This window comes from Salvia splendens, chromosome 15, assembly GCF_004379255.2.
Source record: "Salvia splendens isolate huo1 chromosome 15, SspV2, whole genome shotgun sequence".
NCBI lineage: Eukaryota > Viridiplantae > Streptophyta > Magnoliopsida > Lamiales > Lamiaceae > Salvia > Salvia splendens.
Window position 1 is genome coordinate 110,929 of NC_056046.1, and position 27,174 is coordinate 138,102.

Sequence of the window (27,174 nt, forward strand, 5' to 3'; positions counted from 1 at the left end):
GCTTTTGCCTGAATCCAGCCCACTAAATTTTTATAGTACCAATCCACAGAATAATATTCAAAATATTCATTTTTTTATTTTTTATACTCCCCCTCCATTCCTTAAAAATAAACCACATTTGTCATTTTGGGGTGTTCCTTAAAAATAGTTAAGATTTGAGATGGTTTGGAGATGGAGGGTTGCAAGTGCTAATATCTCTTGATGAAGAAATTGAGTAAAAAGTGGTGTGGAATCCATGAATAGTATAGAGATGAGATGAATTGAAGATGGAATGGAGATGGGGTTGTGGGTGCTCTAAAACTTGTCACAAAAATGAAAGCTGATTGATGTTAAGAATTTTAATTAGTAGTAAAATATAATCTGAACTCAGCGAGCTGCTGTAGTGTGTTACAAAAAATATCAACCGAAATATTGTGTAATAGTATAAAATGTTATGAACTACTATGATACTGTCAATTAAATGTAACTGCATAATTGCATTGTAATTATAGTAATAAAAATTGAATGACATAGAAAATTTTTATTTAATTATGTTTGTCTTATTCCAATTCAAAATACATTCGATAAAGAACCGAATTTGGATAAAGATTGTTGGTAGGACTCATTGGTTTATTATTTTGAGTTTACTTTAAATTTGATGCAACATATTGTTCTTATCAACTTTTCGTTTTACTATAAATTGATCAAAATTTAGGATAGAATATTGAAGGCATGTACCAATATAAAGGAAATGAAAGTAGATTATTGTGTACTATGCGCTCTGAACCACATCCTCTAAAGCATCACTGAATATGTTACTGCAACAAAATGGTAAAAACGTACACAATTGATGATTCACAAAAATGAAGTACATCAACTGTGATTAGTATTCCAGATGAATAATGAAGTACACATCAAACTATGATCAAAATTGGAACGGATACACCGTACAGGGGTACAGCCCATGTTTGCTGTGGAACGTGCGCATCTTACAACGCTTTTAGCACATCCCCGAGAACTAGTCCCCACTGCGTCCAATGGCTGCCACCCTGTTTGTGGAATTTAGAAATATCTTCAAATGAGAACCCTTCTTATTGTGAGAAGGCAAGGCTCGTTTTCAGCCATTGGATCACAAAGATCAGTGGTGGATACATCTCTTTTATAAGGAAAGGTTATTCATAACTAGTGCAAGAGAAGATGAGACACGAACCTGGCAGAAGACGGCATATGGCTCCCTGAGAGGGCCATCACACGAAAGTTCACTTGTACTTCCGTCAATAAATGTCCCATCAGCAAATATCACCTGTACCACGAGTTCTCGTTACCCAGGAAGCACGCGAATACGAACAGGAAAGAGTTAACAGCACCTAGTAATCATGTCATTTGGATATTCTCTACCAAATCCAACAGAACATGTTAACGAGCTCAATTTTAGTTATATCATCGGGCAAAGATGCAAGCGCGGATGAGTTTAAACTATAAAAAGCAGCAGATATAGTTCGGATATATAATGCAGCTTTATAAGTACCTCAGATGCATAGCCAGGAGTTGCACCTGCTATAGGTTTTGTAAAAGAGCTAACTGGAGAATTTCTTTGCACAGCTTCACAAAAGGCGAGCAGCCGTTCACGGCTTCCAAGTTTTACTGCCTGACAGTGGAATAAAGCAGTATGATAACATTTAATAAAACAACACAAGATATTAATGTGTAATGTAAAATTACTCAAGGCACCTGCACTACATCATTGCGGGGGGCTCGGCAAAATGGTTGCACCTCATATCCTCTACCTGCCATTACTTCAGCAATAAGAAGGCTTCCCTGGAAATACGTGAAAAATCATCATCATTGGATGAAGATGTTCTAGGATTCAGAAGGGTGCTGTGAGGAGAAAAGATGACAGAAAAATAATGAATGGTTCACCTTTACTGCTTCACCAACCATTTGTGGAGCGAGGAACAATCCCTGAAAAAACAGTCGCATTATATCACCTGACGTAGAACCACAATCAGTTCCTAGACCCGGGGCAGAGAGACGAGCAGCTGCTGCTGCTACCCATTTCTTTTTCCCAGCAACATACCCACCACATGGGGCTATAGTTCCACCAGGATTTTTTATGAAACTTCCAGCAATTAGATCTGCACCCTGCCAGCAACCAACCACATAGAATAAACATTGAGCTTTGAAACTCTACGAGGAAGGTGGAATCAGTATGAAAAAGAAATTCTACATACCACCATTGGAGGTTCGATTCTATCTGTAAATTCACCATAGCAATTATCCACCATGACCAAACAATGGGGATTCTGCAACTGTATTGGTTCAAAATGAAAAGAGGTATTAAGAAAAAAGGGTGTAATACAAATACCGATCTTCTCTAAGTGTAACAGTGGTAACTCACCAATTAAACTACATAAAAAGCTAAAAAATAGCTACCTTGATTATCTCTATAGCCCTGCCGATTTCTTCTACACTCAAGCTACGCCTCCATGAATAACCGCATGATCTTTGAATGAGTGCACATTTTGTTTGAGGTTTCAGAGCAATCTTCAGGGCGTCCCAGTCAAGCCCTCCATCCTCTGCAAGCTTCAAATACAGATAATACTCGGTAAACAAGCACCTATAAGAAACGTAGGGTTCTCAATAAGTGTGTGAACGAGCAGAAACATACTGGCACTTCTCTGTAATCTATTCTATAGTCTCGCAAAGAACCCAAATCATTAGAGTCCCTGATCCCAATAACTTCTTCCAGCGTGTCATAGGGAGCTCCAGCAACTGCCAGAAGCTGGCAAATAATAATCATCTGAATCAAAGGAATAACATGTGCCAAAAATGACTTGCGTACTAGAAACAGAAAGAAGAAGATGCAAATTTTAACTTACCTCATCTCCAGGCCTTAGGAAAGCAAATAAAGCACATGTGATTGCGTGAGTACCTGAGAAAAACTGGTATCAGATGAGAGTAAGTTAAGTAACATATAGCCCCAGCCCTATAGAGAAACAACAATACAAAAATGGTGAAACCTGTCCTCGAACAATTGCAGATTCAGCACCAAAAACCTCTGCAAAAGCTTCATCCAGTGCTTCACGCCCACCAGATTCCTCATGACCATAGCCCGTGCTGCCACCAAAGTGCTGATGCAGAGACATTCATGTTTGACAGAGTAAGTAAATTATGCATGTAACTGATCACAAAGCAATCAAGAGAGCCACATATGGGTATCCGAAACATCACATTAGTGCCCCGATGCTATGATCTAGACATACCATCTCCCATCACCTCTTACGGGGCATTTACTTTTCATAGTTGATAATATATGATTGAGCATTTTTATCCTCATTACAAGGATCTCCAGTCCTACCCTTTCAATAAGATACTTGAATGACGCAAATGTATTGGGATATCTCGAAGATCCAATCCATTTTAGTAAACAATGGATTAGTGTATTATATTTTTATCCATCTAGGAAATCCACAAAAGTAAGCGCTCTGAGCATCACGTAATTGAAAGCTCTGCATTTACATGTTTAGATTACAAATAAATAGTAAAAATATTTCGTGAACAAAACTGAAACAAAATCCACTCCCATACCGAATTATGATCTAAACCTAAACCAAGTAATCAATTAAGTTAATTTCAGCTTTCCCAAAGAACCGATAACGAACATTCTTAGCAGAACAAATCAATTGTCAACAAACATTTTTGTCCTGTAAAATAAGCACAATCAACCAAAACAAACAAAATATGCTAGCACAATACATTAGGCAGCAGAAAAATCAGATGAAATGAAGCTCAATAATAGAATTTACATGGAATCCAACACGAGCATTCTTAAAAGCTTTAAGCACGCGCGCCGAGTTGCACGCCACCAGATTATCCACAGCTCGGAATTCCGAGTACAACGAGTCCACCGCTCTCTCAACCTCCGGTACGAACGGATGCTCATCGTAGCGGATACAAAGAGCTGAGGTCCATGGCCGTGAGCGCACTGCAACTGTGGCTCCGGGAAAAGCCACGGCGGCGCAGGTTAAGCGGAAAGTTGGCGCCGGAGGAGTGGCAGAGGTGCTGAAGGATAAGAGCTTACACATTTCTTCGTTGTTTAAACAAACTTTTAATAGGAAGAAATGGTATTTTCTCGGTAATATAGGAGTAATAAAACTAGCACATACAATATTTCTATAGCAACATAACAATAAGTATTTTGCTTAAATATAAAATATAATAGAAAATTATTCTTTTTTATAAAAGTAAATGATCAACTGATATTTTAAATAACAATAAATGATAGTTCGTGTATCTGATTCAATGATGGAGACGAAAAAAATTTGACAAAAACACATTAGTACCGACTACAATTGCTCAAAGTTTCAATCATCCCGAGATTGTTTTAGACTCAATTGATATCACCAATATTAGTATTGGCAAGACTCATAAGCAAGGACTGCAAGGTGACTTTTGTTCCAAGATTAACTATTCAACTGAGCAACATTAATAAGACACAATCTTATCTAATGTATCCAACAGTCAATCACAGATTTACTCTTGAAAGATTCTCTCATATACTAAAACAAAACATATGTATGTATGCATTCAACCACCATACTTAAATTCAATGAGATACACAGACAAAATCCACCTGACTTTCATGCTCTACTGAATCACAAAATACAATATACAATCAAACTGTTTAATATATTCATGTATTATATACAGCACGGTGCATCTTCACTTTCCACGCAAAGGGGGTCAGCTCTGCGTTAACCCTCGCCATAAGAGTGTCTCTGTTCCATTAATACGAGCCTAGTATCTGTTTTAGACAAGCTAATTCACTCTGCATCTCTTACATCTGCTTCAATATCCACTACAGACACAGATGAACTTTTTCCTGCATTATAAGATCAAGAAATGCTCAGCATCACAATGAAGTTTTCAAAATATATGTTTGATCTTTGACAATATGGCAATTATTTGCCAGAACACACCAAAGCCTGAGCTATGTAGACAATAAATAGAAATTTGCATCTTGCAACTCAAGGAACGCGATTTTTGTAATTGGGAGCTGCTAAGCATCATTCCACGGTTCAGAACACATGCCGGGAACTATTACTTCTCTTTTCCACATGAAAATAAGCTCTCAGTTGAACAAATGATTATTCATCTATTTACTTTTCGCTTCTTGATCTATTTCATTTTTATGATTATCCCAAATATAAAAGACGCCTGTTTTCAATTGCCAGATGATAGCAACAAACACTTTTTGAAGGAGTTGTGTTAAAACTGTGGTGGAAATCCACTTGCAAATGCAGTTTTGGTTTAGTCAGCAAGAAAATCAAATTGGAAAAGAAGCAAACCTTTCTTCGTACGGGGATTGAAGTCGCCAAATGGTTGATCAAATATTGTGGATTGGTTGGAAAACTTCACTGGCTCCGGGACAAACTCATCACCCTTGACTGCATTAAGTAACATGAGTGAGAAATTCATTCAGCTAATAAAAAGCAGGGAGGGAAGGACTGCAGTATCTTAATACGGATCAATTCCGCATATCTAATGTAGCAAAATTCAACAGATTGGAACAGTCAGGCAGTTCCCTAATGTGTTAAAACTGCATAATTTAGACAGAATGGATAGATTAGGTGTTGAAGCTTAGTAGTTAGTAGCCTAAACCGAACAATTTAGACCATAATCCTTGACATCAATAAGAAGCTCATTAATTATAGTATGGCTCGTGTTTCAACAGTTACACCGTCCCATTCCATCTGTCTCCTTCATACTACTAGATAAAAAGACAGTAGCCTCTTCGTAAAAAATAAGTATCAAAACATAGGTTTATTATCTCTGGGGTTAAGGAAATGGCTGATATCATCAGGAAAACACATAAATAAATAAAAAGTAAGCAATGACAAAACCACTCAGATAAAATGGAATTGGCCTTGAGAAAAATGACACTTGTTTACGAAAAATATAAAAGAAAGCACAATAGAAGAACAAAGAGATGGGTGGTTAGCAACTCCAGAATGATGAAGCAAAGCAATATCAAAATACTACAAATGGCATGGCAAAGCTCGTCTGAACCTAGCAAATGAATATAAAATCCTGCATTCATAACTGTCTGGATACAGGTGGCTTCAGTTTACCTGAAAACGGTTGACTACAGAATGGGCACAACTGCAGCTCATCGGTCAAAGTAGATCTGCAATAAAAAATGTAGTACATTCAACCCCGGTAATCACCTTGCACATTTTTTCATAGACTGAAGGAGTTTGATTGTATCTTACTTGAATACTTGGAATTCATTTCCACAGTTTGGGCACTGTATGTAAAGATAGCTCAGTTAATGAACATACTGTTAAATGCAATGCTCAACCAAACAGAGTTACTTTAATAACCACAGCACAAATCACAAAATGATGATGTTTGTATAATACATAATAATATAGCTCAAGGTGAAGCACGTCAAGTTATTTATCACTAACATTGCTTTGGAGAATATCTCGGCCTGCCCACCACAGAAAAGCCCCGATGCCCACAATCGGCACAAGCACTGCAAGAAGCTGAAAACAAACGCCAAGTGAAAATAAAGCTGGCTTCATCATTCAGTTAGCTGTATAAAATCGACAACTAGACATGGTAACAAATGGCAATCCTTTGAAAGAACAAATACTCTTAATAGTCACTTTAGATCATCAAAAGTGAAATGGTCAGCTTATGCTCATACACTTTAGCTTCCAGCAAGAAAAAGCTAAATGATAAATTCAAAAGACAGCACAACTAAAAAACACTAACACGGCTAATGAAATGGTAGTGCACAACTTGGAATGCGTAAGCCATTCTACATTAATCGAAACCAGACATTAATCAATCTACCACTTAATATTGTCTACTGATAACTACTAAGATAAGACTGTGTACTAATATTAAGCTATTCAACATTGATTAGAAATTAAAGAACCTAATGTCCTACAATAACCAATCTATACATATCATACTGCAGGAGAGAGAGAGAGAGAGAGAGAGAGAGAGAGGTCCCAAAGGGAAACAATAGCATCAAAAAGCCATTCAACCTTAATTAGAAACTACTCACATTAATCAATCTACTACTACTTAAGATTGTGTACTAATAAATACTAAGATAAGATTGTAATATACTAGTAGAATAATAACTAACTACTTGAGACTTTTAAGATTGTTTTCTAACATTAATCAGAACCAAAAGAAACTAATATCCTACAATACCAATCTATCCATCTTAACTATTAAGTAACATAATGAAAAAGAGAGAGACCCAAAGGGAAACAATAGCATCGAGAAGCCAGCCCAACTGCCCAGTCATTGAAAGATAAGTGAGTAAAATTGCCAAAGCCAAATTTCCCACAGTCCTTGCCGTTTCACCGCTAACTCTTCCACCACCGCCGCCGCCGAGACCATTAAAGCCGTTACGAAACTTCATTAAGACCACCCTCTTGCCCCCACTCACTGGAACTCCATCTTTGCCTCTGCCCACTCCAAGAAACGGCCAATTTTCCCTAGAAACGCCCGCCTTGGAACAGTCTTTATGAAAAGATTCAATCTTTGTTCTTGATGTCGAACGATAATTGATGGGTCGTAAAAAATTGAACTTATTCAAACAATGTTTCTTGGCTGAATAAGGGTACGGAGGGAGAGGGCGAGCATGCGAGAAGCTGATGGAAATTTGTATTGATGCTGCCATGGTTTTATAAGGAGGTCAAGCAAATGATTGATCAATTAATTTCATGGCGTTTAAAGCATTTATAGTAGAAGATGAAGATAGAATAGAATGGATTTTTATTACGCTTTTGCTTCTGAAACAGCGGCCTTTTATTTATTTTCTCTTTGTCATTTCTCATAACTATACTGTAATTATTTGGTGGTCTATCCATTATATAATAGTAAATAAGTGTAAAAAATAATTGATGGATCCTACTTCCTATTGGTTTTAGGCTAATTTCTTATTTTGTGTTTCCAACTTCGATCATTTTTTGTAAAATGTCTTTTAACTTCATTTTATCTCCAAAAACTTCGTGCCATAAAAATATAAATTATTTGCATTTTAGTTTATTCTATAAAAATAATTAACTTCTATTTTTAATAGTAATTTTCTTCAATTATACATTAAAAATCATATCGTTCCAAAAATATATTTATTTTTATGGGATATAGCGTGTAGTTATACTTCATACTTAAATCTCTTGCATTTGGCACCCAGCTAAAAATCTACAAATAAAAACAAAGGAATTTAACAAAAAAATGAAAGAAAAATGAATTGAGTGATCAGTGATGAATTGTTTTCGATCGTAATTGATTTATTGCATTCCAAGTGCTAGAGATTTATGTACTAGTACTATACAGTTTAAAAATTATGAGGTGAAATCATTATTAATTTTATCATTTTTGCAAAATGATATCGTTTAGAATGCGAGTTGAAAAAAGTCCACCTTCGCAGCTAGTAGCCAACTCATCAATATGTTGTGACCGAGACGTAAATCAAACTTTTCATGATCAGTCTTGTTTCAGGCCTATGGTACGAATACGAGACAAGGTACAAATAAGTTTCCGCAACCGCTAAAAACTCTTCAAAATTTCCAACAAAATTGCAAATGGCCATTGAGACAAGGTACGATCATCATTACAGAACTGAGTTCATACTAGCATCCGTATAGTAATCGATGTACTAACCTTAGTGGTAAAGACAGATTATTACTCCATGGTCATGCCGTATAAAGCTTCTCTCATCATTCTTTCTTCTTCTCTTCAGTCTTGACCGAACTCAAACCGGTGCGGTACGGTTCGGCGCTATATGCGTATTGCATGAGAAGGGAGAAAAAGACCATCTCCACAATCACCAAGACGTTCTGAAGAGCTTCCTGAAGATGCTCAACGTCCAGCCAGAAGTGGTTCGATTTTATTATGCCAATCGCTACAAGAATATCAAGCATGATTCCCTGCAAATGGACACACAGAGTGGTTAAGCAATGAGTGACAAAGTTACATAGCAATCACATTACATCCTAAACTTTCCTCGCATAATAAACTGGTTTATGGGAAACACACCTGCCAGAAGCAGAAGAAGACGATTCCTTTGACGCATAAGAATTTCGCAAGGGGTTTGTGAGGTGCCAACTCCTTCGCGAAAACATGGTAAAACACAACAAGAGAGTACAGGGCCAGTGAAACAGAAACATTCAAGATGATGGTGAATGTCCAGCTCAGCCAGCTAGGGTACATATCAAGAAGTTGAAACGTTATCATCAAGACGGAGCAGACAGGGCGGATCACAACAAATTGCAATGTCCAGTCCTTGAGAAGTTTGAGATTTTTGTGGTCCAAACGAACAGTATGGGGCTGCATTCAAAATAAACATACATGTAGAAACATTTTTATTACGAATTCAGATTGATGAAAAAAGAGAACAAAAAAAAAAGAGAAAGGTTTAGTCATGTGTGCATAGTAAATTCTAAGATACAACACCATCACAAAGTCTTACAAAAAGGATAAACATAGACTACAAGCAATCTCAATCAAACTAACCAGTACTAATGTACACACTCCTAGATTTTGTTGCAATAACTATCAGGTAAACCTTGTTTTCTGCATTAACAAATACCATATGTTTCCTAGAGAAGGCAGCAAAGGAGCCAAAACTTTATAAGTTAATAACAACCGTAGGACTTCCTTGTCCGTTAAGGTACTAAACTAATGAATTATAATTTCATCTCTTAATCCAGCTATGACATAATTGAGCCCTTTATCACAGAAAAAGAGGCCTTCCAGTCAAAGAGATATCCAATAAAATCTGTACCAAGGTAAACTATAACAACAGCATAAATCCTTATCAAATATGACATACTTCATTCATCTATTTTCAACAGTACTGAATAATTAATACTAAAAGAATGAGGAGAGTACCTGGAAAAGAGTCATCGGGAACAAGTGATGAATTTCTCTTCCTTTAATTTCATCTGGTACTATGTTTTTGCTGATGGATATGTTCAAGTAGGTGTACATTAAACTCAAAAACTTTGCCATCACCTACCATTGAAGACAAAGTTAACATCCTTGACAAAATCATGCTTAAGGCAGCAACTGAATTGCAACTGTTAAAAAACTCACCAGAGCCTCATAACATTCTTTCACAGAATCCAAGAAAGTGAAAAATGTTTCACTTCCTTTGATGTCCAACAGACCAACATAAGAGTCAATAGCATATAAGGGAGCCATGAGGACGATTATGATAATTGCCTTTTGTTCCTTGGGCTTCTTCCATGCTAGATAATGTTGGGACACTAGCTGTATTGAGAAATGTAAACTGAGCATGACACACACAGTCGATCCCATCAGTGTGAACTTCACCCGATCCATTGTAAGGTATCTCTAGCTGGCTGACAGGATATTACCATTAAGAACTCAAAGCATAGGTTTAATATCGAAAGCAATTAAGGAAAAACGTGTTGGTCTTGCTTTTCCTTTTTAGTTGTAGTTAGTGAAATCTCACACAGTTTAGACGATAAAATCATGAACCGATTTCAAATTGGTATATCCTTAGGCATGACAAACCTCAAAACTGAAAACTATTCACTCATTGGTCATCATTATAAGCTATTTAGCTTCTCAAAACTTCCATATCCACAACTTATATTTTCAGAGGCACTCTTATGACATAGTATAACCTTTATAACTGAGCAGATTACATAAAAAGGAAAAGGAATAAAAAAGGAGAATGGAAAGGAAAATTCTTATATATGCAACTGTACATATTAGAGGTTTTATGCTCAATTGTTGGTTAGGACTAGGAGTCTTTCATTGCATTATACACCCTCTTCAGGTTTTGAGAGAGCCAGAGAGGGGTGTCGAGCATTCTAAGTTGTAATCGGCCTCCTAGGAGGATCTAGGTAGTCAAGTTATTTCTGATTTTGGTTTTGGCATTAATTCGAAACAGTTGCTGTGCTATTTCTTTCATTGTGTACTTTTGTCAAACAGTACCAACTTTGCTTCTAACACTTACATTCAGGTATATTGTTAGAGAAAATGGCTCGCTACTCAGTAACTCAACCAATATCCTTGAACTAACTTACTGTTTTCTCTATCCGCTAATGATATTATTATTTGTACTAATTTCAATATCGACCCGAATTTGCATAATCTAAGTAACATGACTAGCTCTAAAGGAAAGTCACAAATTTCTTGCAATTCATCAGACACTCTAAGTAACAGTTTCTCGCCCTGCTCTTTCAGCTCAGCGAATTATTCAACAAACTTTTTTCAATCACTAACAAACATAACATACTTGGCAAATCAACAAAAAAGCTACGGATCCTCTCTAACTTCATTATGTTACTTTGCATTTCTCCAAAATCCAAATCTAATCGGAGAAGAACTGAAAGCTAACACAACTCGTGACAAATGTAATCAGATTCACAACACATATTTAGCTTCAACCTCAAGTTGCATCATAATCAACCAGAAATTAAATCAGATAAAGCAAGAGCTAGAGAGAGAAGGGGAAGACTTACAGTAAACCGTGATCGGAGAAGGGGGGGAGAACTCGAGAAAGACGATTAGTTGAGTTTTTTTTTTCAAAAGAAGTCTCTGATTACTGAGTGTTGAAATTATTAGTCAACGAGTACTACGAACGTCCTATAGAGCATCTCCAATGCTGACGGACGTCAAATAGCCGTCAAATAGCCTTCACACTGCCACATCATCAGCACTACAATTCTCCTGCCACATCAGCTTGCCACATCAACTGGACATCAAATAGCCATCAAATAGCCTTCACACTACCTATCCACATCACTAATAACAATTATATAATTTAATTTACACTTGTATCAACATACGGAATTTAAATTACGAGACAAATACGGAAAATTCGAATAATAATATTAAAATTTTTTTATTACATTAATATAAAAAAAAGTACAATAATTAAAAATATTACATTTAAAAAATTACATAAATTTGCATAAAAACTACCGCCTTGCAGTCCTCAGCGCCCACAACTCTTCAACTAAATCATTTTGCAGTCGAATATGAGCCTCCGTCTGACGCATGTCGGCATGTGCTTGGAGGAGGGCTTCTTCATCGTGCGGTACCCCACCTCGTACGTTGGCGGTGATGACGCCGTGGCTTGGACCTGCTTCATTATCGTCGGTGGCCCAATCAGTCAGTTGTACTCCTCTGCGAAGTAATCTGTGAACAGGCGCTGATGTGCAGCGTCATGATCACGATGCACCACTTGTCGACGGTGGACAACTGGTCGTGGGCGAGGTGCCGCCGGCTGCATATAACTCTGCATCCATCGATCAACCTCACGGCTCGTATAGGCATCAAGCTCTTCGTTCATCATACGCTCGTACTCATCCGCATCCCCACCACTACCACCGGCATTACTCATTTCTTAAATTGATCTTGTACAGAAAGTAAGGTAGAGAGAGAGTACTCGTTAAAACAAGTGGTGCGAATGAAAATGAGGTTCAACGCGCGTATATATAGTGTTTTGCGAAAAAAAAAAAAAAAAATATTTAAATCCGACGCCGGTTTGGCGCCGATCCGGGAGCCACAATGGCGCCCGTGAGGATCGGCGTGGGAACCGGCGTCAGCGCGGGAATCGGCATGGCGACGCCGATTTTGACGCCGATTTCGCCCACGCCGGTTCCAATGGTTCGGCGTCAAACCGGCGTGGGCGAAAAATCGGCGCTCCGGTGGTGACGCCGACCATTGGAGATGCTCATAGAGATCATTTTTAAATTATTTTATATTATATTCTCGTATAAACTAAAATAATTTTTGTATTTTTTTTCTTATTTTATCTATGAATTTATTTATTTATTGATCACTATACTACTATTCAGATTGCATAGTGATTTCAATTTTATAAAAAACTAATAATAGTAGGAGTACTACTTCATCATCCTCAAATTTGGTTTAGAATTACAATAAAAAAATGGTTGGTCGTGAGATTCACAACAAACTCAATAAATAAATAAAGTAATGGGCGATAATAAAGCAATTTGAAACACGAAGTTAATGGATTCGTGGATTGTATGGTTTGACAGTTAGGTGGAAATTGAGAAAAGAGATTGATATGGGTAGTTGGGAGTATTTTTTTATAACAATGTATGTAATTTATTATTAACTAGAGTAACTAATTGTTATCTCTGGCCATTCCACTTCTATATAATTTATTATTAAAATAGTACTAGAAAACATCATATACTACTATATATTCATAATCAATAAGCTAATACGATATTAAATTGTTTTCATATAACCACATTACAAATATTATTTTCATATAACTACTATCACATAATTTAATTAACTCACACATGAATCAATTATTCATAAGAAAATACAGTTTTGGGAAACTGCATCTTACTCCTTGTCTTACATGGCGGAATGCTCTGTTCATTCTGGAAGAAATTGGTCGGATCAATGACCGTCTTGACCTTCACAAGGCGATCGAAATTATTCTTGAAATATTTCATGCCCCAAATGCTTGCTTGCTTGTAGCTCGTTTGTCTACCAAAATTATTTACTCCAATGTCGAGATCTCTGTAGTTCAAGTACACCTCCCTCGGAGATTTTGAGACATAAGGAGTCATGTAATCATAGTACCTTCGACTCCATCTTATGTACTTATCTGAATCTTCACCATCGCGGTCCTGCCAGTAAGCCACACCGGCAATTTTGTACAAGTTACCTGCCCTATGAGGGAACGGGGTGGCGGATTCTTGAATCTCCGCCATTCTTCCACCATAGGGGATTGTGTAAACCCGAGATAGAAGCCCTTCTGGCTCGCGTAACAGTCTCACGATGCCTTGGAACATGCTCTCAGGAGCAGGCTCCTTGACGTAGTCGGACTTCATTTTGAGGTTCCACACCGTCTCTGGCGTCCGGTTTAGAAGACCTTCGACCAAGCCCTGGTCCGGTGACGATCCTGCCGTTCTCCCAGAATAATATAAGACGGATTGGATCCAGCTCATCTCGATGCAGTCTTCTCTCACCACACCCAACTCAGGGAAACTCTCCTGCAACATGGGAAGTAGCCTGTCGACTCCTCCTAGGAAGAGCGAGAAGAAATTAAATAGAACAGTGGAATTCACCCTGTTTAGTAAAACTCCGATGAATAAATCGGAGTCCAATCCAGGGGCGACATATTGCCACTGTCGTGCCAACTGAGTCGCATTTTGTTCAACGGTCTTTGTAACTGTAAAAACTGTGACGGTTTCTGGAACATCCACCAGTCGTACCTTCCAGGCTACGATCACGCCAAAGCTGGCCCCTCCGCCGCCTCTGATTGCCCAGAATAGATCCTCGCCCATTGATTTTCTGTCGAGGATTCTACCATGGATGTCGATTATTCTTGCGTCGATGACTTGATCGGCCGACAGGCCGTATTTCCTCATTAATGCGCCGTAGCCTCCGCCGCTGAAGTGCCCACCGACGCCTACAGTCGGGCAGAATCCGGCGGGAAACCCGAGAACCGGACTTTTTTCGGCGATTCTGTAGTACAAAGAACCGACGGTTGCGCCAGCTCCGACCCATGCAGCTTTCCGGTCAACATTGACTGTGATTTCACTGAGATTGATCAAATCAAGAATGACAAACGGGGCTTGTAGTGAGACGTAAGACAGTCCCTCGAAGTCATGGCCGCCGCTTCGGGTTCTGATCTCGAGACCACTTCGTCTGGCGCAGAGCACGACGGGCGGGATCTGTGATTCGTGCTCTGGGGTAATGATCACTTTTGGTTTAGGAATATATTCCGAGTCGAATCTGAGGTTGCGAATGGAAAATTGGAGGATGGAATTGTAGGATGAATTGGGAGGAGTGTAAACAACGTTGGAAATCCATGATTGTTGAGAGAGACAATGAAGAAAATCATCACCGGCTGAAGCTGCCCATGAACACGACAAGATGAGAACAAGCGTTGAAATTGAAGAAGATTTCATGGTTTTGTGATTTCGAGAAGATGAGTTTGTGTTGTTGGATAGAGGCTATAGAGGCATGGCTTGTTGTGTTCTATCTATAAAACTGAAGGATGTGATTGTACTACAAGAGGAGTACTATTATTCTATACTAATGTAACCCCACTCAATTCAACGGCACTGTTTTTTTTAATTTACTAATGATTTACGCAATTTTCATTTCTTTTTGCTTTTTCTATTCCTCTTTTTCCTTTTTCTTTATCCTTTTTCTTTTTCTTTTTCTTTTTAATATGATTTGTGGTTCTATTTTCGGCTAGTAGAATTATTTGGAGTTAAAATGTGATTTTAGAGTTTGAATTTCAGCTTTTCTTTTTCATATTTAGACATGTGATTTTTTAAAATAAAAATAATTATGTTTTAATTTTATTTTGATTATGTAGATTTTGAATTTTACATAATTTATTTTAGAATTATCACAATTCAATTTATATATACTACAAATAAAATATGATGAATTGAGAGATTTTATAGTTTTGATTGTTATTCCCGAGTTGAGTGGATATATGTTGGTGCTTGTGACAAAGCTTAAGATGTTGACGTCAAATCTAAACAATAAATTTGACCGGATTTAGGGATAGGTTGTCGACGACGTTACGAGTTAGTACATTTGTAGAAAATTTACAGTCTTCAAATCTTGTTTACTTATTCAAAAATGGCGACAACTATATACAATTGGCATCTTATTGCAGTCCACGTTGTCAATAAGGATTACTTGACTTGTTTAAATAAAGGAGAGAAATGCAAATTATTGTGTATATGATAAATATACAAGGGCTTGGATCACATGAAATTTGGAGTATTCAACATTCAATTGTCAATTATATATTTTAAAAACACAAAAAGATACATTTTCAACAACTTTTGAAGTGAACTTGGTGTAGCAAAGGGGTGTGAGTGTGAGGAGATGATATGATAGTAAAAAGTTGTATATGAGCTTAGGAAGAAATATATGAATAAGTGAATAACACTCTTTATGGAGTAATATTCGAAGTACTATACCTATAGCAAAAAATCTGTTCGTTTCACTCAACGAACAACAAATCTTCTAATTCACCAAACATGTTCGTTTCACTCAAAGCTGTGATTTGAGAGATATTGAAAATTTGTATAGTTTCAATTTCCATTGAAACTTGAAGTGATTTTTGTACAGTGGAGATTAATCATAATTAAGCATTTACAAACTTGGAGAATTATACTTAGTGTATATTTTATGGTTTATCTCACACTACTGAAATTGAAAAGATGAGCCATATTACCATTTAAGTAGTTTAGATTAACATGATAGATACCATAGGCAGCTTTTAAAAAGAAAAAAAGGGAAAAGGATAAGAAATTGAAATTTTCCAATGTTTATGTATCTCTAGTAATTGTCATTTAGGAGTTCAAATGAAAAATGATACGACTAGCGTGAGGCAAAAAAGAATACGTATTTAATGAATATTGATTAATGAGGCAATTTATTTTTCTCAATAAAGTCAAATCGAAAAATTTATTATGGAACAAATTCTTTTTTATTTTCCATTTCTTGCCTACTTATTATATATCGATCTTGGGCAAATACTTGCGTATTCAAATTTGTTTGTACAAAGTTACGTTTTGAAGGTGATTCGAATTATTAAACATCCTTTTATATGACTGCTACGATAAGGAAATAGACAATGACTTAAAATACTATTAATAAGTATATTATTTTTTTAAAAATATTGAATACATGATCAATTCTCTTATATACTTAAATCGAGTGCAGCGATCAGACCATCTTCACTAGTATTCTAAAATCTAAAATGGAGTAGATAATTAACTTTAATGGAGTAGTATTTTAAAATCAATTTCATTTTTAGTTTTTGAGGAAAATATATTTCATACATATTTTTGGATTTATACTAAAACAAACATAAATTACTTTTTAAATTTTTGTGAGTAAAAATAAGTAGTGGATAAAATATATTCTTTATAAATTTAGCGTAAATTGTTAAAATAAAATTATTATTTGATGTGATATTTACAATAAAATAAGTTTGAATTTAATATAAATAGTTGGAGAGATTGTAATAAAATAATTTATGTAGATTCCCATAAAAATATATTTTTACATAATTCACATTTCACTAGTAAGCCCCAAACACGTATATTAAGAAAACACTATTTTGGTGTGTGTTAGCTAAACAATAGAGTGGTTAATGCCTTGACCAAATGTTACTAGTTTGAGTTTGTTAATCCAAAAAGAAAAAAAAACAATTTGTGATCAAACGTGACAGATAATGCACCTTTTTCTTCCAGGCTTCATTTGTATTTATAAGTAAGAGAAAAGGCATTAACGTGAACAAACAAAATATGAGAGAGACAAAACAAATGTGCTATAATGACATGCTACGTAAATATTGAGTCAATATAATTTCATATTACTCCCTCCTCTCCTATCTCCAACTAATTGACATATTTATTTTTATTATTTTTGGTAATGCACCTTACATTCTGCAAACTCATTTCAATTATATTTTATTATAAAATAATGTACAGTAAAAAAAGGACATATATTCCACTAATTTTTTCTACTATATTTTTTAAAATTCGTGCCAAGTCAATCAATGTCAATTAATGGGGATTAAGGGAGTAGTATTTTTTATGTAATGAATTTTCTTTTGGACAATGACCTAGTATTCAAATAAAATGAGACGAGAGTCACGAGAAAGTATTTATTTTATTTTTGTTTCTTAAAAAATCAAACCAATTATCAGTAATACTGTATATTGAAGCATGGACCCAATTATCAGTTTAGGTTAGTATTTAATCAACTTCTTTGTGGAGTACTAGTTTAGGATGAGCACTTCATATTTTTCACTTACATTTGGAATCTGATGTTAGGTGAGTTTTTTTTTCATATTTTGTATTCATTTCCATAAATCTGATAAGCTATCTTGGTATTGCACTATGGCTCATTTTATGTCATTGTGTAATTCATTTGGTGCCCAAATTCTTTTAAATGTTGTATTGGTGCTGGCATCAAAAGCCACTTCATTGAGAAATATGTTATTCCTGCATGGTCAAGCTCCCTTCAGGTGCAAAGAAGATTGTGCCAAGTGGCTGTCGTGCCATGGTTGGGCAGATTGCCGGAGGTGGTAGAACTGAGAAGCCAATGTTGAAGGCTGGAAATGCATCGTGGCCCAAGGTTCGTGGTGTTGCTATGAATCCCGTGGAGCATCCTCATGGTGGTGGTAACCATCAACACATTGGTCATGCCAGTACTGTCCGTCGCGATGCACCACCCGGCCAAAAGGTTGGTCTTATTGCTGCCAGAAGAACCGGGCGTCTCAGGGGTCAAGCTGCTGCTACAGCTGATAAGGCCTAGGAATTGTCATCTTGTTTTCTTCTTTATCTATATATTGAAATTTGAATCTGTTTTTTTGTTGTTAAAATGCAATGTTTTGTTGAGGATATACTAAATTTTGTTGGGATTATTGAGTTATATTGTTGGAGTATTGCCGTGATCTGATTTTGTTAAGTTTAAAACCTTTCTTAGTTATAACCAAAATTGAGCATAACCTTCGCTAATCAAAGTATTGTTTTGCATATTGGACTTTTATGTATGCGCAGGTAATAATGCTGAGATATAAGGCGATATACATATTGGACTTTTATATATGGCCAAAATAACAAAATTCTCATCCTTTTAAATAAAATCTCAAAAGAATACTTGAAAATATAATTAAGTCAACCATACAAGTCCTTGCTAGTACTACAATACTACTCTAATTCAACAAATCTCCTCCGCCTTCTCCCTCTTCCATACCGGTCATCGTATCATACAATGGCCGGTTCAATGTCTCCGGCAACAAAAACGTAAGCGTCCCTCCGGCCAACCCACACGCTCCGAACACCAGAAACGGCACCCTCTCCCCCATAACCGCCACGAACGGCGCCAATATTGCCCCCATCTGCGCTGCCTGAGTCGCACATCCCAGCGCCGCGTTCCTCACCACCGTCGGGAACAGCTCCACCGTGTAGATAAACAGCAAATTATACGTCCCTGCCATCCCAAATATCCCAAGAATCCCACACACCATCCTAACCGTTTTCCACACCCCATAGCCCTTCATCAGCCCCCCTAACAGGCAGAACGCGCCGCTGAACCACTGCGTCCCGATGCTTAGTGACTTCCGACCATACCTGTCAAGTAACACCGCCGTGAGGAAGAACGCCGGCATCTCCGCCACCGCGTTGAGGAACGCGTTGAGGTAGAGGTTGGTGCCGAGGTTCACCACGTTCAAGCTCAGCCCGTAGTATACGACCGAGCAAAAGAAGTTGACCGCGACTGCCAGGAAGAGGCGGGCGCGTCTCAGGGGGCAACGGAGCACGTCCACTAGGGATCCAGTGACAGCCTCCTGCTTAGTGGACGTGCTCCGAGGCGAATGGCCACTGACCTCCTCCTCCAAGGCGAGGAGGGCGGTGGCCGGAAGGTCCCCGTGGACCGGGCAATGGCTTGCATGGCGGGGCCCACCTCGCCACGGATGAGGTGCCAGCGGGGGGACTGATAAGGAGCTTTTCCCTTAACTATGATCGACGAGGATACTCGGCGATCGATAACCTCTCCGGCGTCCAATCGTAGGATCGGCGGAGGCAAGATTTGACTGTGCGCGGAAACCTTTCCGTCGGGCAGCTCAAGATCAAGTTCAGATAAATCTGGGCGGCTGTGCGCAGGGCTTCCCGTCGGGGAGCAGCGTCAGAAGTGAGGGAACCGTGAGACTCTTTATGGCTCAAATAATATTGTATTTCATTGATTCCATAAAATGATAACAATCTATCCTATATATAATACTAGAATTACTACCCTAACTTATTGACCAAGAAAACAATATATGGAAAGATATAGTAAATCAAAAGATAACTAAATACTAAGATATAGGGATCGTATCAGGGACTCGGAGACGAAGGGGAGGACGAAGACGAGGAAGAGGATGGAGGTGGCGATGTAGAGGGCCCGCCACGAGCGGAAGGCGTAGGCGATGCCGGAGAGGGCGGCGATCCCGCCCGAGAAGAAGTAGAAGGTGGACATACCGGCTGCGCCGCCCCGCTTGGTGGGGCCCACGGGCTCGGTGGCGAGGACATAAACACAACAGCAATTATTCATCACAGATTTTCTATTCGCCCTTCTTAATTCTCATGTTTAAATATTTTTCTTATTCGATCGATTAGGTGTTTTGTTAGAGATGTGTAGTGTATAAAAAAACAGAAACACCACTCCACTAGTAAAGATATTGTAGTCCATCTAGCTAAACTAGTTTTTTTTTTCTATAAATTAAGACGTTACGCTTGTTCCTGCCATAGTGCAACTATCGTACTATTAAACGTTAGTTAATTAGGTATTGTACAATTTTTTTCGTAAATGAATAATATTCCAATAAATAAGTTTCCAATGAATAAATATTTATTCTCCACATGATGAGCTTTGACTCCATAATTTAATAAAATTAATTAGTTGGGGAGGGGAGGGGAGGGGAGGAATAAAAGTAGTCCATTAATTACCGATCATGCAGCCGGCGAAAAACAAGGCTTGAACCAAGCCCACCTTATACTTGTCGCCGCAGACTAAGCCGAACTCCGCTACCGTGGAGCTACCGGGCCCCTCCACCCACTCCCACGTGCCATCCTCCATCCCACACTTGCTCGTCGCCTCCACCGCCACGCCGGCTCGCGGTCGGCGAATATCACCACCATCGTGTGGAACGCTTCCAACGCCCACGCCATGCTCGTCAGCACAAAGTGCCTCAGCTGCCACCACCCGAATTCGCCGCAATACTTTTTTAGCATCTCGTCCATGCACAATCCCTCCGCCTCCCCCACAAGCGGCGACCGCAGCCCCGCCTCCTGTGGAACACTAGTTTTTGGAGGCGAGTGTTTCCACATTTTTTTTATTTAGGAATTTGGATTAGAATGTGGAAGAAGTGATGAGAATATACTAATTGTACCTCTTTTATCTCACTATCACATATGTAATATATATATATATATATATATATATATATATATATATAGGGAGATGATCAAAATAAGTATGTGTTTAAATCCAGAAATACAGACCAAATCTTGACCCTAGGATTAGATGATCTAATGGTCAATAATTAACCAAAAACACGGAAGGTCATAATTAAGCAATTTTAGGTCATATTATAATATTTGGATTTAATGTCATGCTAAGATCGTTTTAGGTCATGCTTTGTTAGCATGACCTAAAATTACCTAATTATGACCTAAAAGTGACCTAATTATGATATTGTTCTGCGTTTCTGTATTTAAATCTAGTTTTGCATAGATCAAAACCCTATATATATATATATATATATATATATATATATAGGATTAGGATATGCACGTGGATGAATCTCATCGGTCTGATATGGCTTTAACAGGAAATCTGTCCGTCTTAAGGCAAAATGTTGGTTCTTGGATATTAGTTGTAGTAGTTTTTGCGTTCCGGATTCATTGGTGAAAAGGGATTTTAATTTAGTACTTATATTAACTACTCTAGTTTAATTACTTACCCTTATCATTCTACAGTTTTTATTCCTTTGCGAATCGGCAATAGGAGTCATTTGAATATGTATAATGAAAGAAATATGTATATAAATATAATTCCTAAAAAGTAGCTTTATTCCTAGGTTTGAATTTATACAAAAATCAATAGTAGGAGTAATATTTATTTTATCATACTTGAGGGTTGGTGAATGATCAACAAACCTGTCCCTAAGACTAAGAGAAAAGAGTCACGTCCAACTTTCCATTGATGCTAACTTGCTCTGAAAATATGGGCTCACAACGAATACTATCAGAAATCAATTTCAAACAAATCAGTAACATCATGAGAAGTGCTATTTCATTCACCATAATTAAACTAATTTCCACCAAACCAACACATGAATAAAATTGATACTCCCATTGTCAAGATCGTTGATCTTTTAAAGATAATTCATTCACCATGAACTAATTTCCACCAAACTAACACATCAACAAAAATATATACTACATTTCAATCGTTCTTCTACATTTTTAAGCCATGACTCCTATTAAGATCTTTTCCTGCATCTGCCCTTGCCAATCGCTTGAATCTAAAGTGATAAAGAACATGCATCAATCAATTAAAATTTCCAAGAATCAATATATAACATAATAAATGTACTTACCACATAAAAAAAGAGCTTTTTATTAGTTATTTGGTACATAGTTAAACATAAAATAAAAATGGTCGAGCCTAGACATGCTACAATTGTACCCGTTGTTCTCAGCTGAATCCATCACTGGCTACAATAACGTACACGTAAAATTAAACCATAGTCTCATCGCTGTTAAATATTGGAGATGGGACCGACAAGCACGGATTTGATCATGTCTTTAGTCTTAGTTTTGGAATTTCCATATGCATCTTCATCTGTGTATAGCACGATTATGACACGAGTGAAGTTGACAACACATTTAAGGATAGGAATGGAAGCTTCTCTTGGGTGAAGAAGTTCCTTGTTTAGAAGCTTCCATGCATTCTTGACTTGTTTGCGCAGATCTGCCGAAGCTTCTTCCTCTGACACACCATTTTCATGCATGTAGTAATGCACTGCTGAGAGCTTTTCTTCAAACTGTACATTTATATAATCACAATCAGAATGCAGTGAAACAAACAGTAGGTCAGTTGGATGTTAACTGATTGGTCGGGGAGATTTGATTTATCAAGAAAGTTGCATGATCACAGTATATCTCATGTCGAAAAGAAACGTGCTAAGTTTGCTGAATTTTCAAGTTAATCTAGTTTTGCTAACAAGATGAGAGCGGATAGAGAAATTTCAATTTGTGTATATAGTGTTAGTGTTACCCCATATCCTGCAAGGTCATCCATTAGCCTAGTAATGAGTGAAGATGATTTAAGAATGGGTGGTTCACTCAAAACCCAATCAAACTGTTCCTTGCTAATTGGATCATTGATCACAGCTAATGAATTTATTGACATCATCATATATCCTGAAGACAAAAGTGCCACTTTTGTATATTCTTCCATTGTAGGCTGCTTGTACTTGCTGAAAGACCACTCAGCCTCTTTAAAGTACACCTCCGCCAACCTAATCATCTGCACTAATTCGGAACATATATATGTATAAAACCAACCAACCAACCAACATAGGAGTATATAATTTCATCTTGACAAATATACCTCAGCTTTTCCATATTCGACCGCATATGATTTTCCCATTTCATCTTCCATTTCAACATATACATCCAATAGGGCTTTGTAGTATATCCTCATGTACGGTGGCAATTCATCAATCGCATTAATGTCCCACCTTAATTATACCAAAATATTTTATTTTTAATTTCCCTTTATTTTAACATTAAAACGTTCCACCTACCTTCGGACAATGCTAGTGAAAAGCGTTAGTTCGTCTAACGTTCCATAGACGTCGTAAATGTCATCAAGGACAGAAGCCATATAAATGACTTTGGTTAGTAGCTTTCTTGCAATTGCATATCTTGGCTCAAAGTAAACACCCACAATCCAAAAATAGCATTCCACAAGTCTATCTCTAGCAAAGGGAAGTTTATTTGCAAAGTCCAATTCCTTCCACCACCTACAACAATATATAATTCAATCAAATCAATTCTCTTTACTGCACATTTATCATGGAAAAAAACGATGAAAATATATGCTATCCATCTCTGCTAACCTTGTAAGATGACTTAGCTCTTTCTGGTGTAGCTTCTGCACAAGATTGAAGTCCGATATCGCAAAATCGAGTATCTTTCTGTTGCATGAGCCGTCTTCTTTGTACATAGAAATGAATTTTCTTGCTCCCAATCTGTTTAGAGTCTTTGAAATTGGGATATTCAGAGCTTCCCTAACTCGTGTTGAAACAGAATCATTACTCATGTTCATGATTAACGACTGGAGATGAGAAGAGGAAAATTCTAATGCTTTGTCAAGAATTTCCTCTCCTTGCACTCCATAGTTCGATGCCTCGTACAAGTTCAACAACCCTTCAACATCATTCGTTATCGACTCCTTGAAATTTCCTTCCTCGTCTACGAATTTGCTAAAAACATCTGTACAAATAATGATTAGTGAGTTAACGCGAAGATATTACAAAATAGATATGTAAATAGAGAATAAAGTAGACGAAGGAATAACCTACATAATTAAATTGAGAAAGTATGTTGATCAAAAGAGAAAACGACTCATTTAATTCAAGATATCTCAAAAGGAATATGACTCTCAACGTGTACAGTTAGAAAAATATCTATACACATACCACATGGAACGGGGAAACCTTGTTCACGTAGTAGGCGAAAGCGAAGAGCAACCACTTGAAGATCGTTGTCGTTGTCCTTCCCACTATAGGTGTCATGAATCCATCGTAAGGTTCTGTCGATTTCCTCTTCGAAATGGTAGCCAACTCCAAGCCGTTGGATCAAGTCAATGAGTTGTAGTTTTAGGGTTATATCATCTTCATCAATTTGAAGGACCAAATCCTTAATCTCTTCCTTTTGTCTTTCATGTTCTTCCTTTTCAGCAATGGAGATGTCCTAACACGTAGAAGAGAAACGCTTTTCAATGAAACATCAAGTTATAATTGTTTCGGATTCTACTGACATCCCAACTTCGTTCATCGATAGCTATCAAATATGATCAACTACTTGTGAAAGTAGAATGAAACAATATATACTACTACTACTAGTATATACCTACCGTATGTTGTGAAGCATATGGAAGAAAAAAATCTCCCCAAATGTTGGGATGGTAAGTTACAGAGCGACGGTTGTCGTTTACACCCACATTGTTACCTGAAATCTTGGAAGTAGTAACAATTAAAGGAAACTCCATCTTATAACTTTGAGATACTCACTATACATTTGAATAATTGGGTTTATTAAGCAACACCATTTATAGAAATCCCAACGTCGGCATTTCTTTGTTGGAAAAATAATGTTGTTGAAAAGTGATGGGGTACGTACTAAACAAGCCCAATAGCAGTGACGGCCCATCAGCCCAAAGCCCAAGGAAGAGTATCAGTTCGGTATTACCAAAGAGTTCGGCTCCAGCCTACAGCTCGGTAAAAGCCGACCAATCAAGCTCTACTCTCAGATCGGCAAAAGCTGCTCGGCAATAGTTCAGCAGTTCGGTCTCAGTATTCGACCGAACTGGGAGATAGTGGACTCATGCAGAACCTCCACGACCTCCACTACACGATCTATTTAGTGGTGTCAACTCATGCAGGATCTCAGGCAGGATAGCGGACCAAACAAAGAGATAGTGGACCCATGCAGGATCTCATGACCTCCACGACATCCACTACCTAGTTAGTGGTGATGCAAGCCACGACCTAGTTAGTGGTGATGCAAGCCACGATCTTAGTTCAATGTATAAATAGAACTTAGATCAGATAGACCAGGAGAGCTCTCTAGACATCAAATATCATATAGCAAGTCTGTATTTGTAAGCTGTAAACCAGATCAAGCAATACAATCTTGCCCTCCTTTCTTCCCGTGGATGTAGATTTACCTCAGTAAATCGAACCACGTAATTCCTTGTGTCGTGATCTATATTTTCTTTTACCTGCATTTACTACCATCAAAAATTCGCCCAATCATCAAAAAACATGATTAATTTCTCATATACTCCATTTATCCGTAAGTACTTAAAATATCAAGAAAATTTTTAAGAATTCTAAATTCAATGATAAATATAATAATATAAATAAATACTATAGTGTAATATTTTGGGAATAAGAATTTCGTAACATTTTATTAAAACTCATCATGAACCACCAAGAAATTAGAAAAAGTGATAGGGAGTAAAAGTCTGAGAAAATTCATATAAATATGTGAATTTAAAAATTAGAAACCAAATTACTGAATTAAACAAGCTATTCACCTGTACTTTACTTAGATTGCGCACTGTATTGGTAAAGTCGGAGAAAAAAATATTGTATTTAATTTCTTTTACTCTATTGCACACTCTACTGACTGGAGGTTGCTCATTTAATTTTATAGTAATTGATATACTTTAATTATATTTATGGTAATACTTCCGGTCTTACTATTGAAGGCCTATATTGTATTTAATTTCTTTTACTCTATTGCACACTCTACTGACTGGAGGTTGCTCATTTAATTTTATAGTAATTGATATACTTTAATTATATTTATGGTAATACTTCCGGTCTTACAATTGAATGCCTATTTAATTTGGCACATGTTTTTAAAAACTAGCCTATTTAATTTGTCACATGTTTTTAAAAACCGTAAAAAAGGTGAATTGAATAAGTTAATGGAACATATGTCTCATTTATATATATTATTATAGTAATAAAATGTGGGTAGAATTAGTTAGTGAAATGTGGGGCTCACTTACTAAGTAAAATAGGATTTGTATTATGGGATAGACGGAAATAAAAAAAATTCTAAGACTCTTACCCGTCACTGAGGGAGTATAATATATATATATATATATATATATATATATATATATATATATATATATATATATGGTCATGATCTATGGCAAACACCCCTTAACCATATAACTAGAGAACAAATAATAGCCACAAGATCAAAAAAATCAAGGGCTAGTATTAATTTTCGAATTTAAGGAGATATTAACTCCCTCAAACAAAAATTTACTCCATAATAATAAGGCGGGGTATTATGGTCATTGCACATCCAAAATTAAACCACGCTGTGTTCTTCATTTTACTTGCACACTCTTATTCTGATTGTAGAAAAATGGAGGCCGCATTGGATTCTCCGCTGGAAGCTCTCGCCTTCAATTACCTGAGCTACGCCCTCCTCACCGCCGTCAACAACATTTGGGCGTGGCTCGCCGTCAGCTTCTGGCGAATTAGGGTTTTATCGACTCCGATCGCCGTCGTCGCCGTGCCGGAGCGGGTTGAGGAGATTGCGGCGGCGGAGGAGGCTGCTCCGGCTAGAGCAGCGCCGTGTGTGGCGGCGGAGGGGCAAGGGATCACGAAGATGAAATTCAGCTTGTATTACGCGGAGGAGGTGGATTTTGGGGGCGATGAGGATGACGGCGGCGAGAGTGAGGAGTGCGGCGGCGGGGGGAGGCGGAGTTTGGGGGAGATTGGGAAGGGGTGATTGCGCTGAGAATGGGGGATATGGGGTGGTACAGGTGGCAGGATAGGACGCTGTTGAGCGGCAA

The 27,174-nt window shown here is 37.5% G+C and overlaps 8 protein-coding genes across 10 annotated transcripts; 2 read left to right on the forward strand and 6 right to left on the reverse strand.

The window, feature by feature from the left end:
* Positions 1–722: 722 nt before the first annotated feature.
* Positions 723–4,105, reverse strand: LOC121767295 (uncharacterized protein YnbB-like). 2 transcript variants are annotated; one of them, XM_042163537.1, is made up of 11 exons: positions 3,786–4,105; positions 3,000–3,110; positions 2,859–2,921; positions 2,648–2,761; positions 2,413–2,562; positions 2,211–2,288; positions 1,900–2,121; positions 1,711–1,797; positions 1,508–1,627; positions 1,190–1,282; positions 723–1,028 (listed from the first exon to the last, which is right to left on the reverse strand). In XM_042163537.1, the coding sequence occupies exons 1-11, from the start codon at positions 4,062–4,064 to the stop codon at positions 969–971; spliced, it is 1,377 nt and encodes a 458-aa protein (XP_042019471.1). In that variant the 5' UTR covers positions 4,065–4,105; the 3' UTR covers positions 723–968. The 2 variants fall into 2 exon arrangements, with proteins under 2 accessions (XP_042019471.1, XP_042019470.1); XM_042163536.1 differs by having other exon boundaries at positions 2,648–2,779.
* Positions 4,106–4,536: 431 nt separating this feature from the next.
* Positions 4,537–7,787, reverse strand: LOC121768951. Its single transcript, XM_042165569.1, has 6 exons — positions 7,259–7,787; positions 6,450–6,527; positions 6,252–6,286; positions 6,111–6,166; positions 5,328–5,426; positions 4,537–4,861 (listed from the first exon to the last, which is right to left on the reverse strand). Exons 1-6 carry the CDS (start codon positions 7,682–7,684, stop codon positions 4,803–4,805), a joined length of 753 nt encoding a protein of 250 aa, XP_042021503.1. The 5' UTR covers positions 7,685–7,787; the 3' UTR covers positions 4,537–4,802.
* A 786-nt stretch (positions 7,788–8,573) lies between these two features.
* On the reverse strand, positions 8,574–11,618 carry LOC121769565 (transmembrane protein 184C-like). 2 transcript variants are annotated; one of them, XM_042166417.1, is made up of 5 exons: positions 11,505–11,618; positions 10,105–10,373; positions 9,901–10,023; positions 9,046–9,336; positions 8,574–8,936 (listed from the first exon to the last, which is right to left on the reverse strand). In XM_042166417.1, the coding sequence occupies exons 2-5, from the start codon at positions 10,351–10,353 to the stop codon at positions 8,727–8,729; spliced, it is 873 nt and encodes a 290-aa protein (XP_042022351.1). In that variant the 5' UTR covers positions 10,354–10,373; positions 11,505–11,618; the 3' UTR covers positions 8,574–8,726. The 2 variants fall into 2 exon arrangements, with proteins under 2 accessions (XP_042022351.1, XP_042022350.1); XM_042166416.1 differs by having other exon boundaries at positions 10,105–10,369; positions 11,505–11,589.
* Positions 11,619–13,228: 1,610 nt separating this feature from the next.
* Positions 13,229–15,047, reverse strand: LOC121767188 (berberine bridge enzyme-like 18). Its single transcript, XM_042163405.1, has one exon. The coding sequence runs from the start codon at positions 14,943–14,945 to the stop codon at positions 13,332–13,334; it is 1,614 nt and encodes a 537-aa protein (XP_042019339.1). The 5' UTR covers positions 14,946–15,047; the 3' UTR covers positions 13,229–13,331.
* A 2,974-nt stretch (positions 15,048–18,021) lies between these two features.
* LOC121768546 (60S ribosomal protein L8-1-like) lies at positions 18,022–18,330 on the forward strand. Its single transcript, XM_042165084.1, has one exon. The coding sequence runs from the start codon at positions 18,022–18,024 to the stop codon at positions 18,328–18,330; it is 309 nt and encodes a 102-aa protein (XP_042021018.1).
* A 400-nt stretch (positions 18,331–18,730) lies between these two features.
* On the reverse strand, positions 18,731–20,109 carry LOC121768547 (organic cation/carnitine transporter 4-like). The gene is made up of 2 exons (XM_042165085.1): positions 19,875–20,109; positions 18,731–19,509 (listed from the first exon to the last, which is right to left on the reverse strand). Exons 1-2 carry the CDS (start codon positions 20,107–20,109, stop codon positions 18,731–18,733), a joined length of 1,014 nt encoding a protein of 337 aa, XP_042021019.1.
* Positions 20,110–22,180: 2,071 nt separating this feature from the next.
* LOC121767711 (beta-caryophyllene synthase-like) lies at positions 22,181–24,846 on the reverse strand. The gene is made up of 7 exons (XM_042164037.1): positions 24,706–24,846; positions 24,269–24,542; positions 23,687–24,062; positions 23,372–23,590; positions 23,176–23,305; positions 22,840–23,091; positions 22,181–22,606 (listed from the first exon to the last, which is right to left on the reverse strand). The coding sequence occupies exons 1-7, from the start codon at positions 24,838–24,840 to the stop codon at positions 22,322–22,324; spliced, it is 1,671 nt and encodes a 556-aa protein (XP_042019971.1). The 5' UTR covers positions 24,841–24,846; the 3' UTR covers positions 22,181–22,321.
* Positions 24,847–26,741: 1,895 nt separating this feature from the next.
* LOC121768548 lies at positions 26,742–27,110 on the forward strand. The gene has a single exon (XM_042165087.1). The coding sequence runs from the start codon at positions 26,742–26,744 to the stop codon at positions 27,108–27,110; it is 369 nt and encodes a 122-aa protein (XP_042021021.1).
* Positions 27,111–27,174: the final 64 nt, after the last annotated feature.

Excerpts from the sequence above, each read along its gene's own strand:
- LOC121769565 (XM_042166417.1), bottom strand. The coding sequence starts at position 10,353 with ATGGATCGGGTGAAGTTCACACTGATGGGATCGACTGTGTGTGTCATG. Across the intron at positions 10,024-10,104 it reads AAGAATGTTATGAGGCTCTG|GTGATGGCAAAGTTTTTGAG; the intron begins GTGAGTTTTTTA and ends CTTCAATGGTAG. Across the intron at positions 9,337-9,900 it reads TCCCGATGACTCTTTTCCAG|CCCCATACTGTTCGTTTGGA; the intron begins GTACTCTCCTCA and ends TTTTGAATGCAG.
- LOC121768547 (XM_042165085.1), bottom strand. The coding sequence starts at position 20,109 with ATGAATAATTGCTGTTGTGTTTATGTCCTCGCCACCGAGCCCGTGGGC. Across the intron at positions 19,510-19,874 it reads GATACGATCCCTATATCTTA|TCCCCCCGCTGGCACCTCAT; the intron begins GTATTTAGTTAT and ends GCTCCTTATCAG.
- LOC121767711 (XM_042164037.1), bottom strand. The coding sequence starts at position 24,840 with ATGGAGTTTCCTTTAATTGTTACTACTTCCAAGATTTCAGGTAACAAT. Across the intron at positions 24,543-24,705 it reads CATATGCTTCACAACATACG|GACATCTCCATTGCTGAAAA; the intron begins GTAGGTATATAC and ends TCTACGTGTTAG. Across the intron at positions 22,607-22,839 it reads ATGACCTTGCAGGATATGGG|TTTGAAGAAAAGCTCTCAGC; the intron begins GTAACACTAACA and ends ATAAATGTACAG.
- LOC121768548 (XM_042165087.1), top strand. The coding sequence starts at position 26,742 with ATGGAGGCCGCATTGGATTCTCCGCTGGAAGCTCTCGCCTTCAATTAC.
- LOC121767295 (XM_042163536.1), bottom strand. The coding sequence starts at position 4,064 with ATGTGTAAGCTCTTATCCTTCAGCACCTCTGCCACTCCTCCGGCGCCA. Across the intron at positions 2,780-2,858 it reads TCCTAAGGCCTGGAGATGAG|ATGATTATTATTTGCCAGCT; the intron begins GTAAGTTAAAAT and ends CCTTTGATTCAG. Across the intron at positions 1,283-1,507 it reads CTCCTGGCTATGCATCTGAG|GTGATATTTGCTGATGGGAC; the intron begins GTACTTATAAAG and ends CTCGTGGTACAG.
- LOC121767188 (XM_042163405.1), bottom strand. The coding sequence starts at position 14,945 with ATGAAATCTTCTTCAATTTCAACGCTTGTTCTCATCTTGTCGTGTTCA.
- LOC121768951 (XM_042165569.1), bottom strand. The coding sequence starts at position 7,684 with ATGGCAGCATCAATACAAATTTCCATCAGCTTCTCGCATGCTCGCCCT. Across the intron at positions 6,528-7,258 it reads ATGCTATTGTTTCCCTTTGG|CTTCTTGCAGTGCTTGTGCC; the intron begins GTCTCTCTCTTT and ends GTTTGTTTTCAG. Across the intron at positions 5,427-6,110 it reads CTGTAGTCAACCGTTTTCAG|TCAAGGGTGATGAGTTTGTC; the intron begins GTAAACTGAAGC and ends TACTTAATGCAG.
- LOC121768546 (XM_042165084.1), top strand. The coding sequence starts at position 18,022 with ATGGTCAAGCTCCCTTCAGGTGCAAAGAAGATTGTGCCAAGTGGCTGT.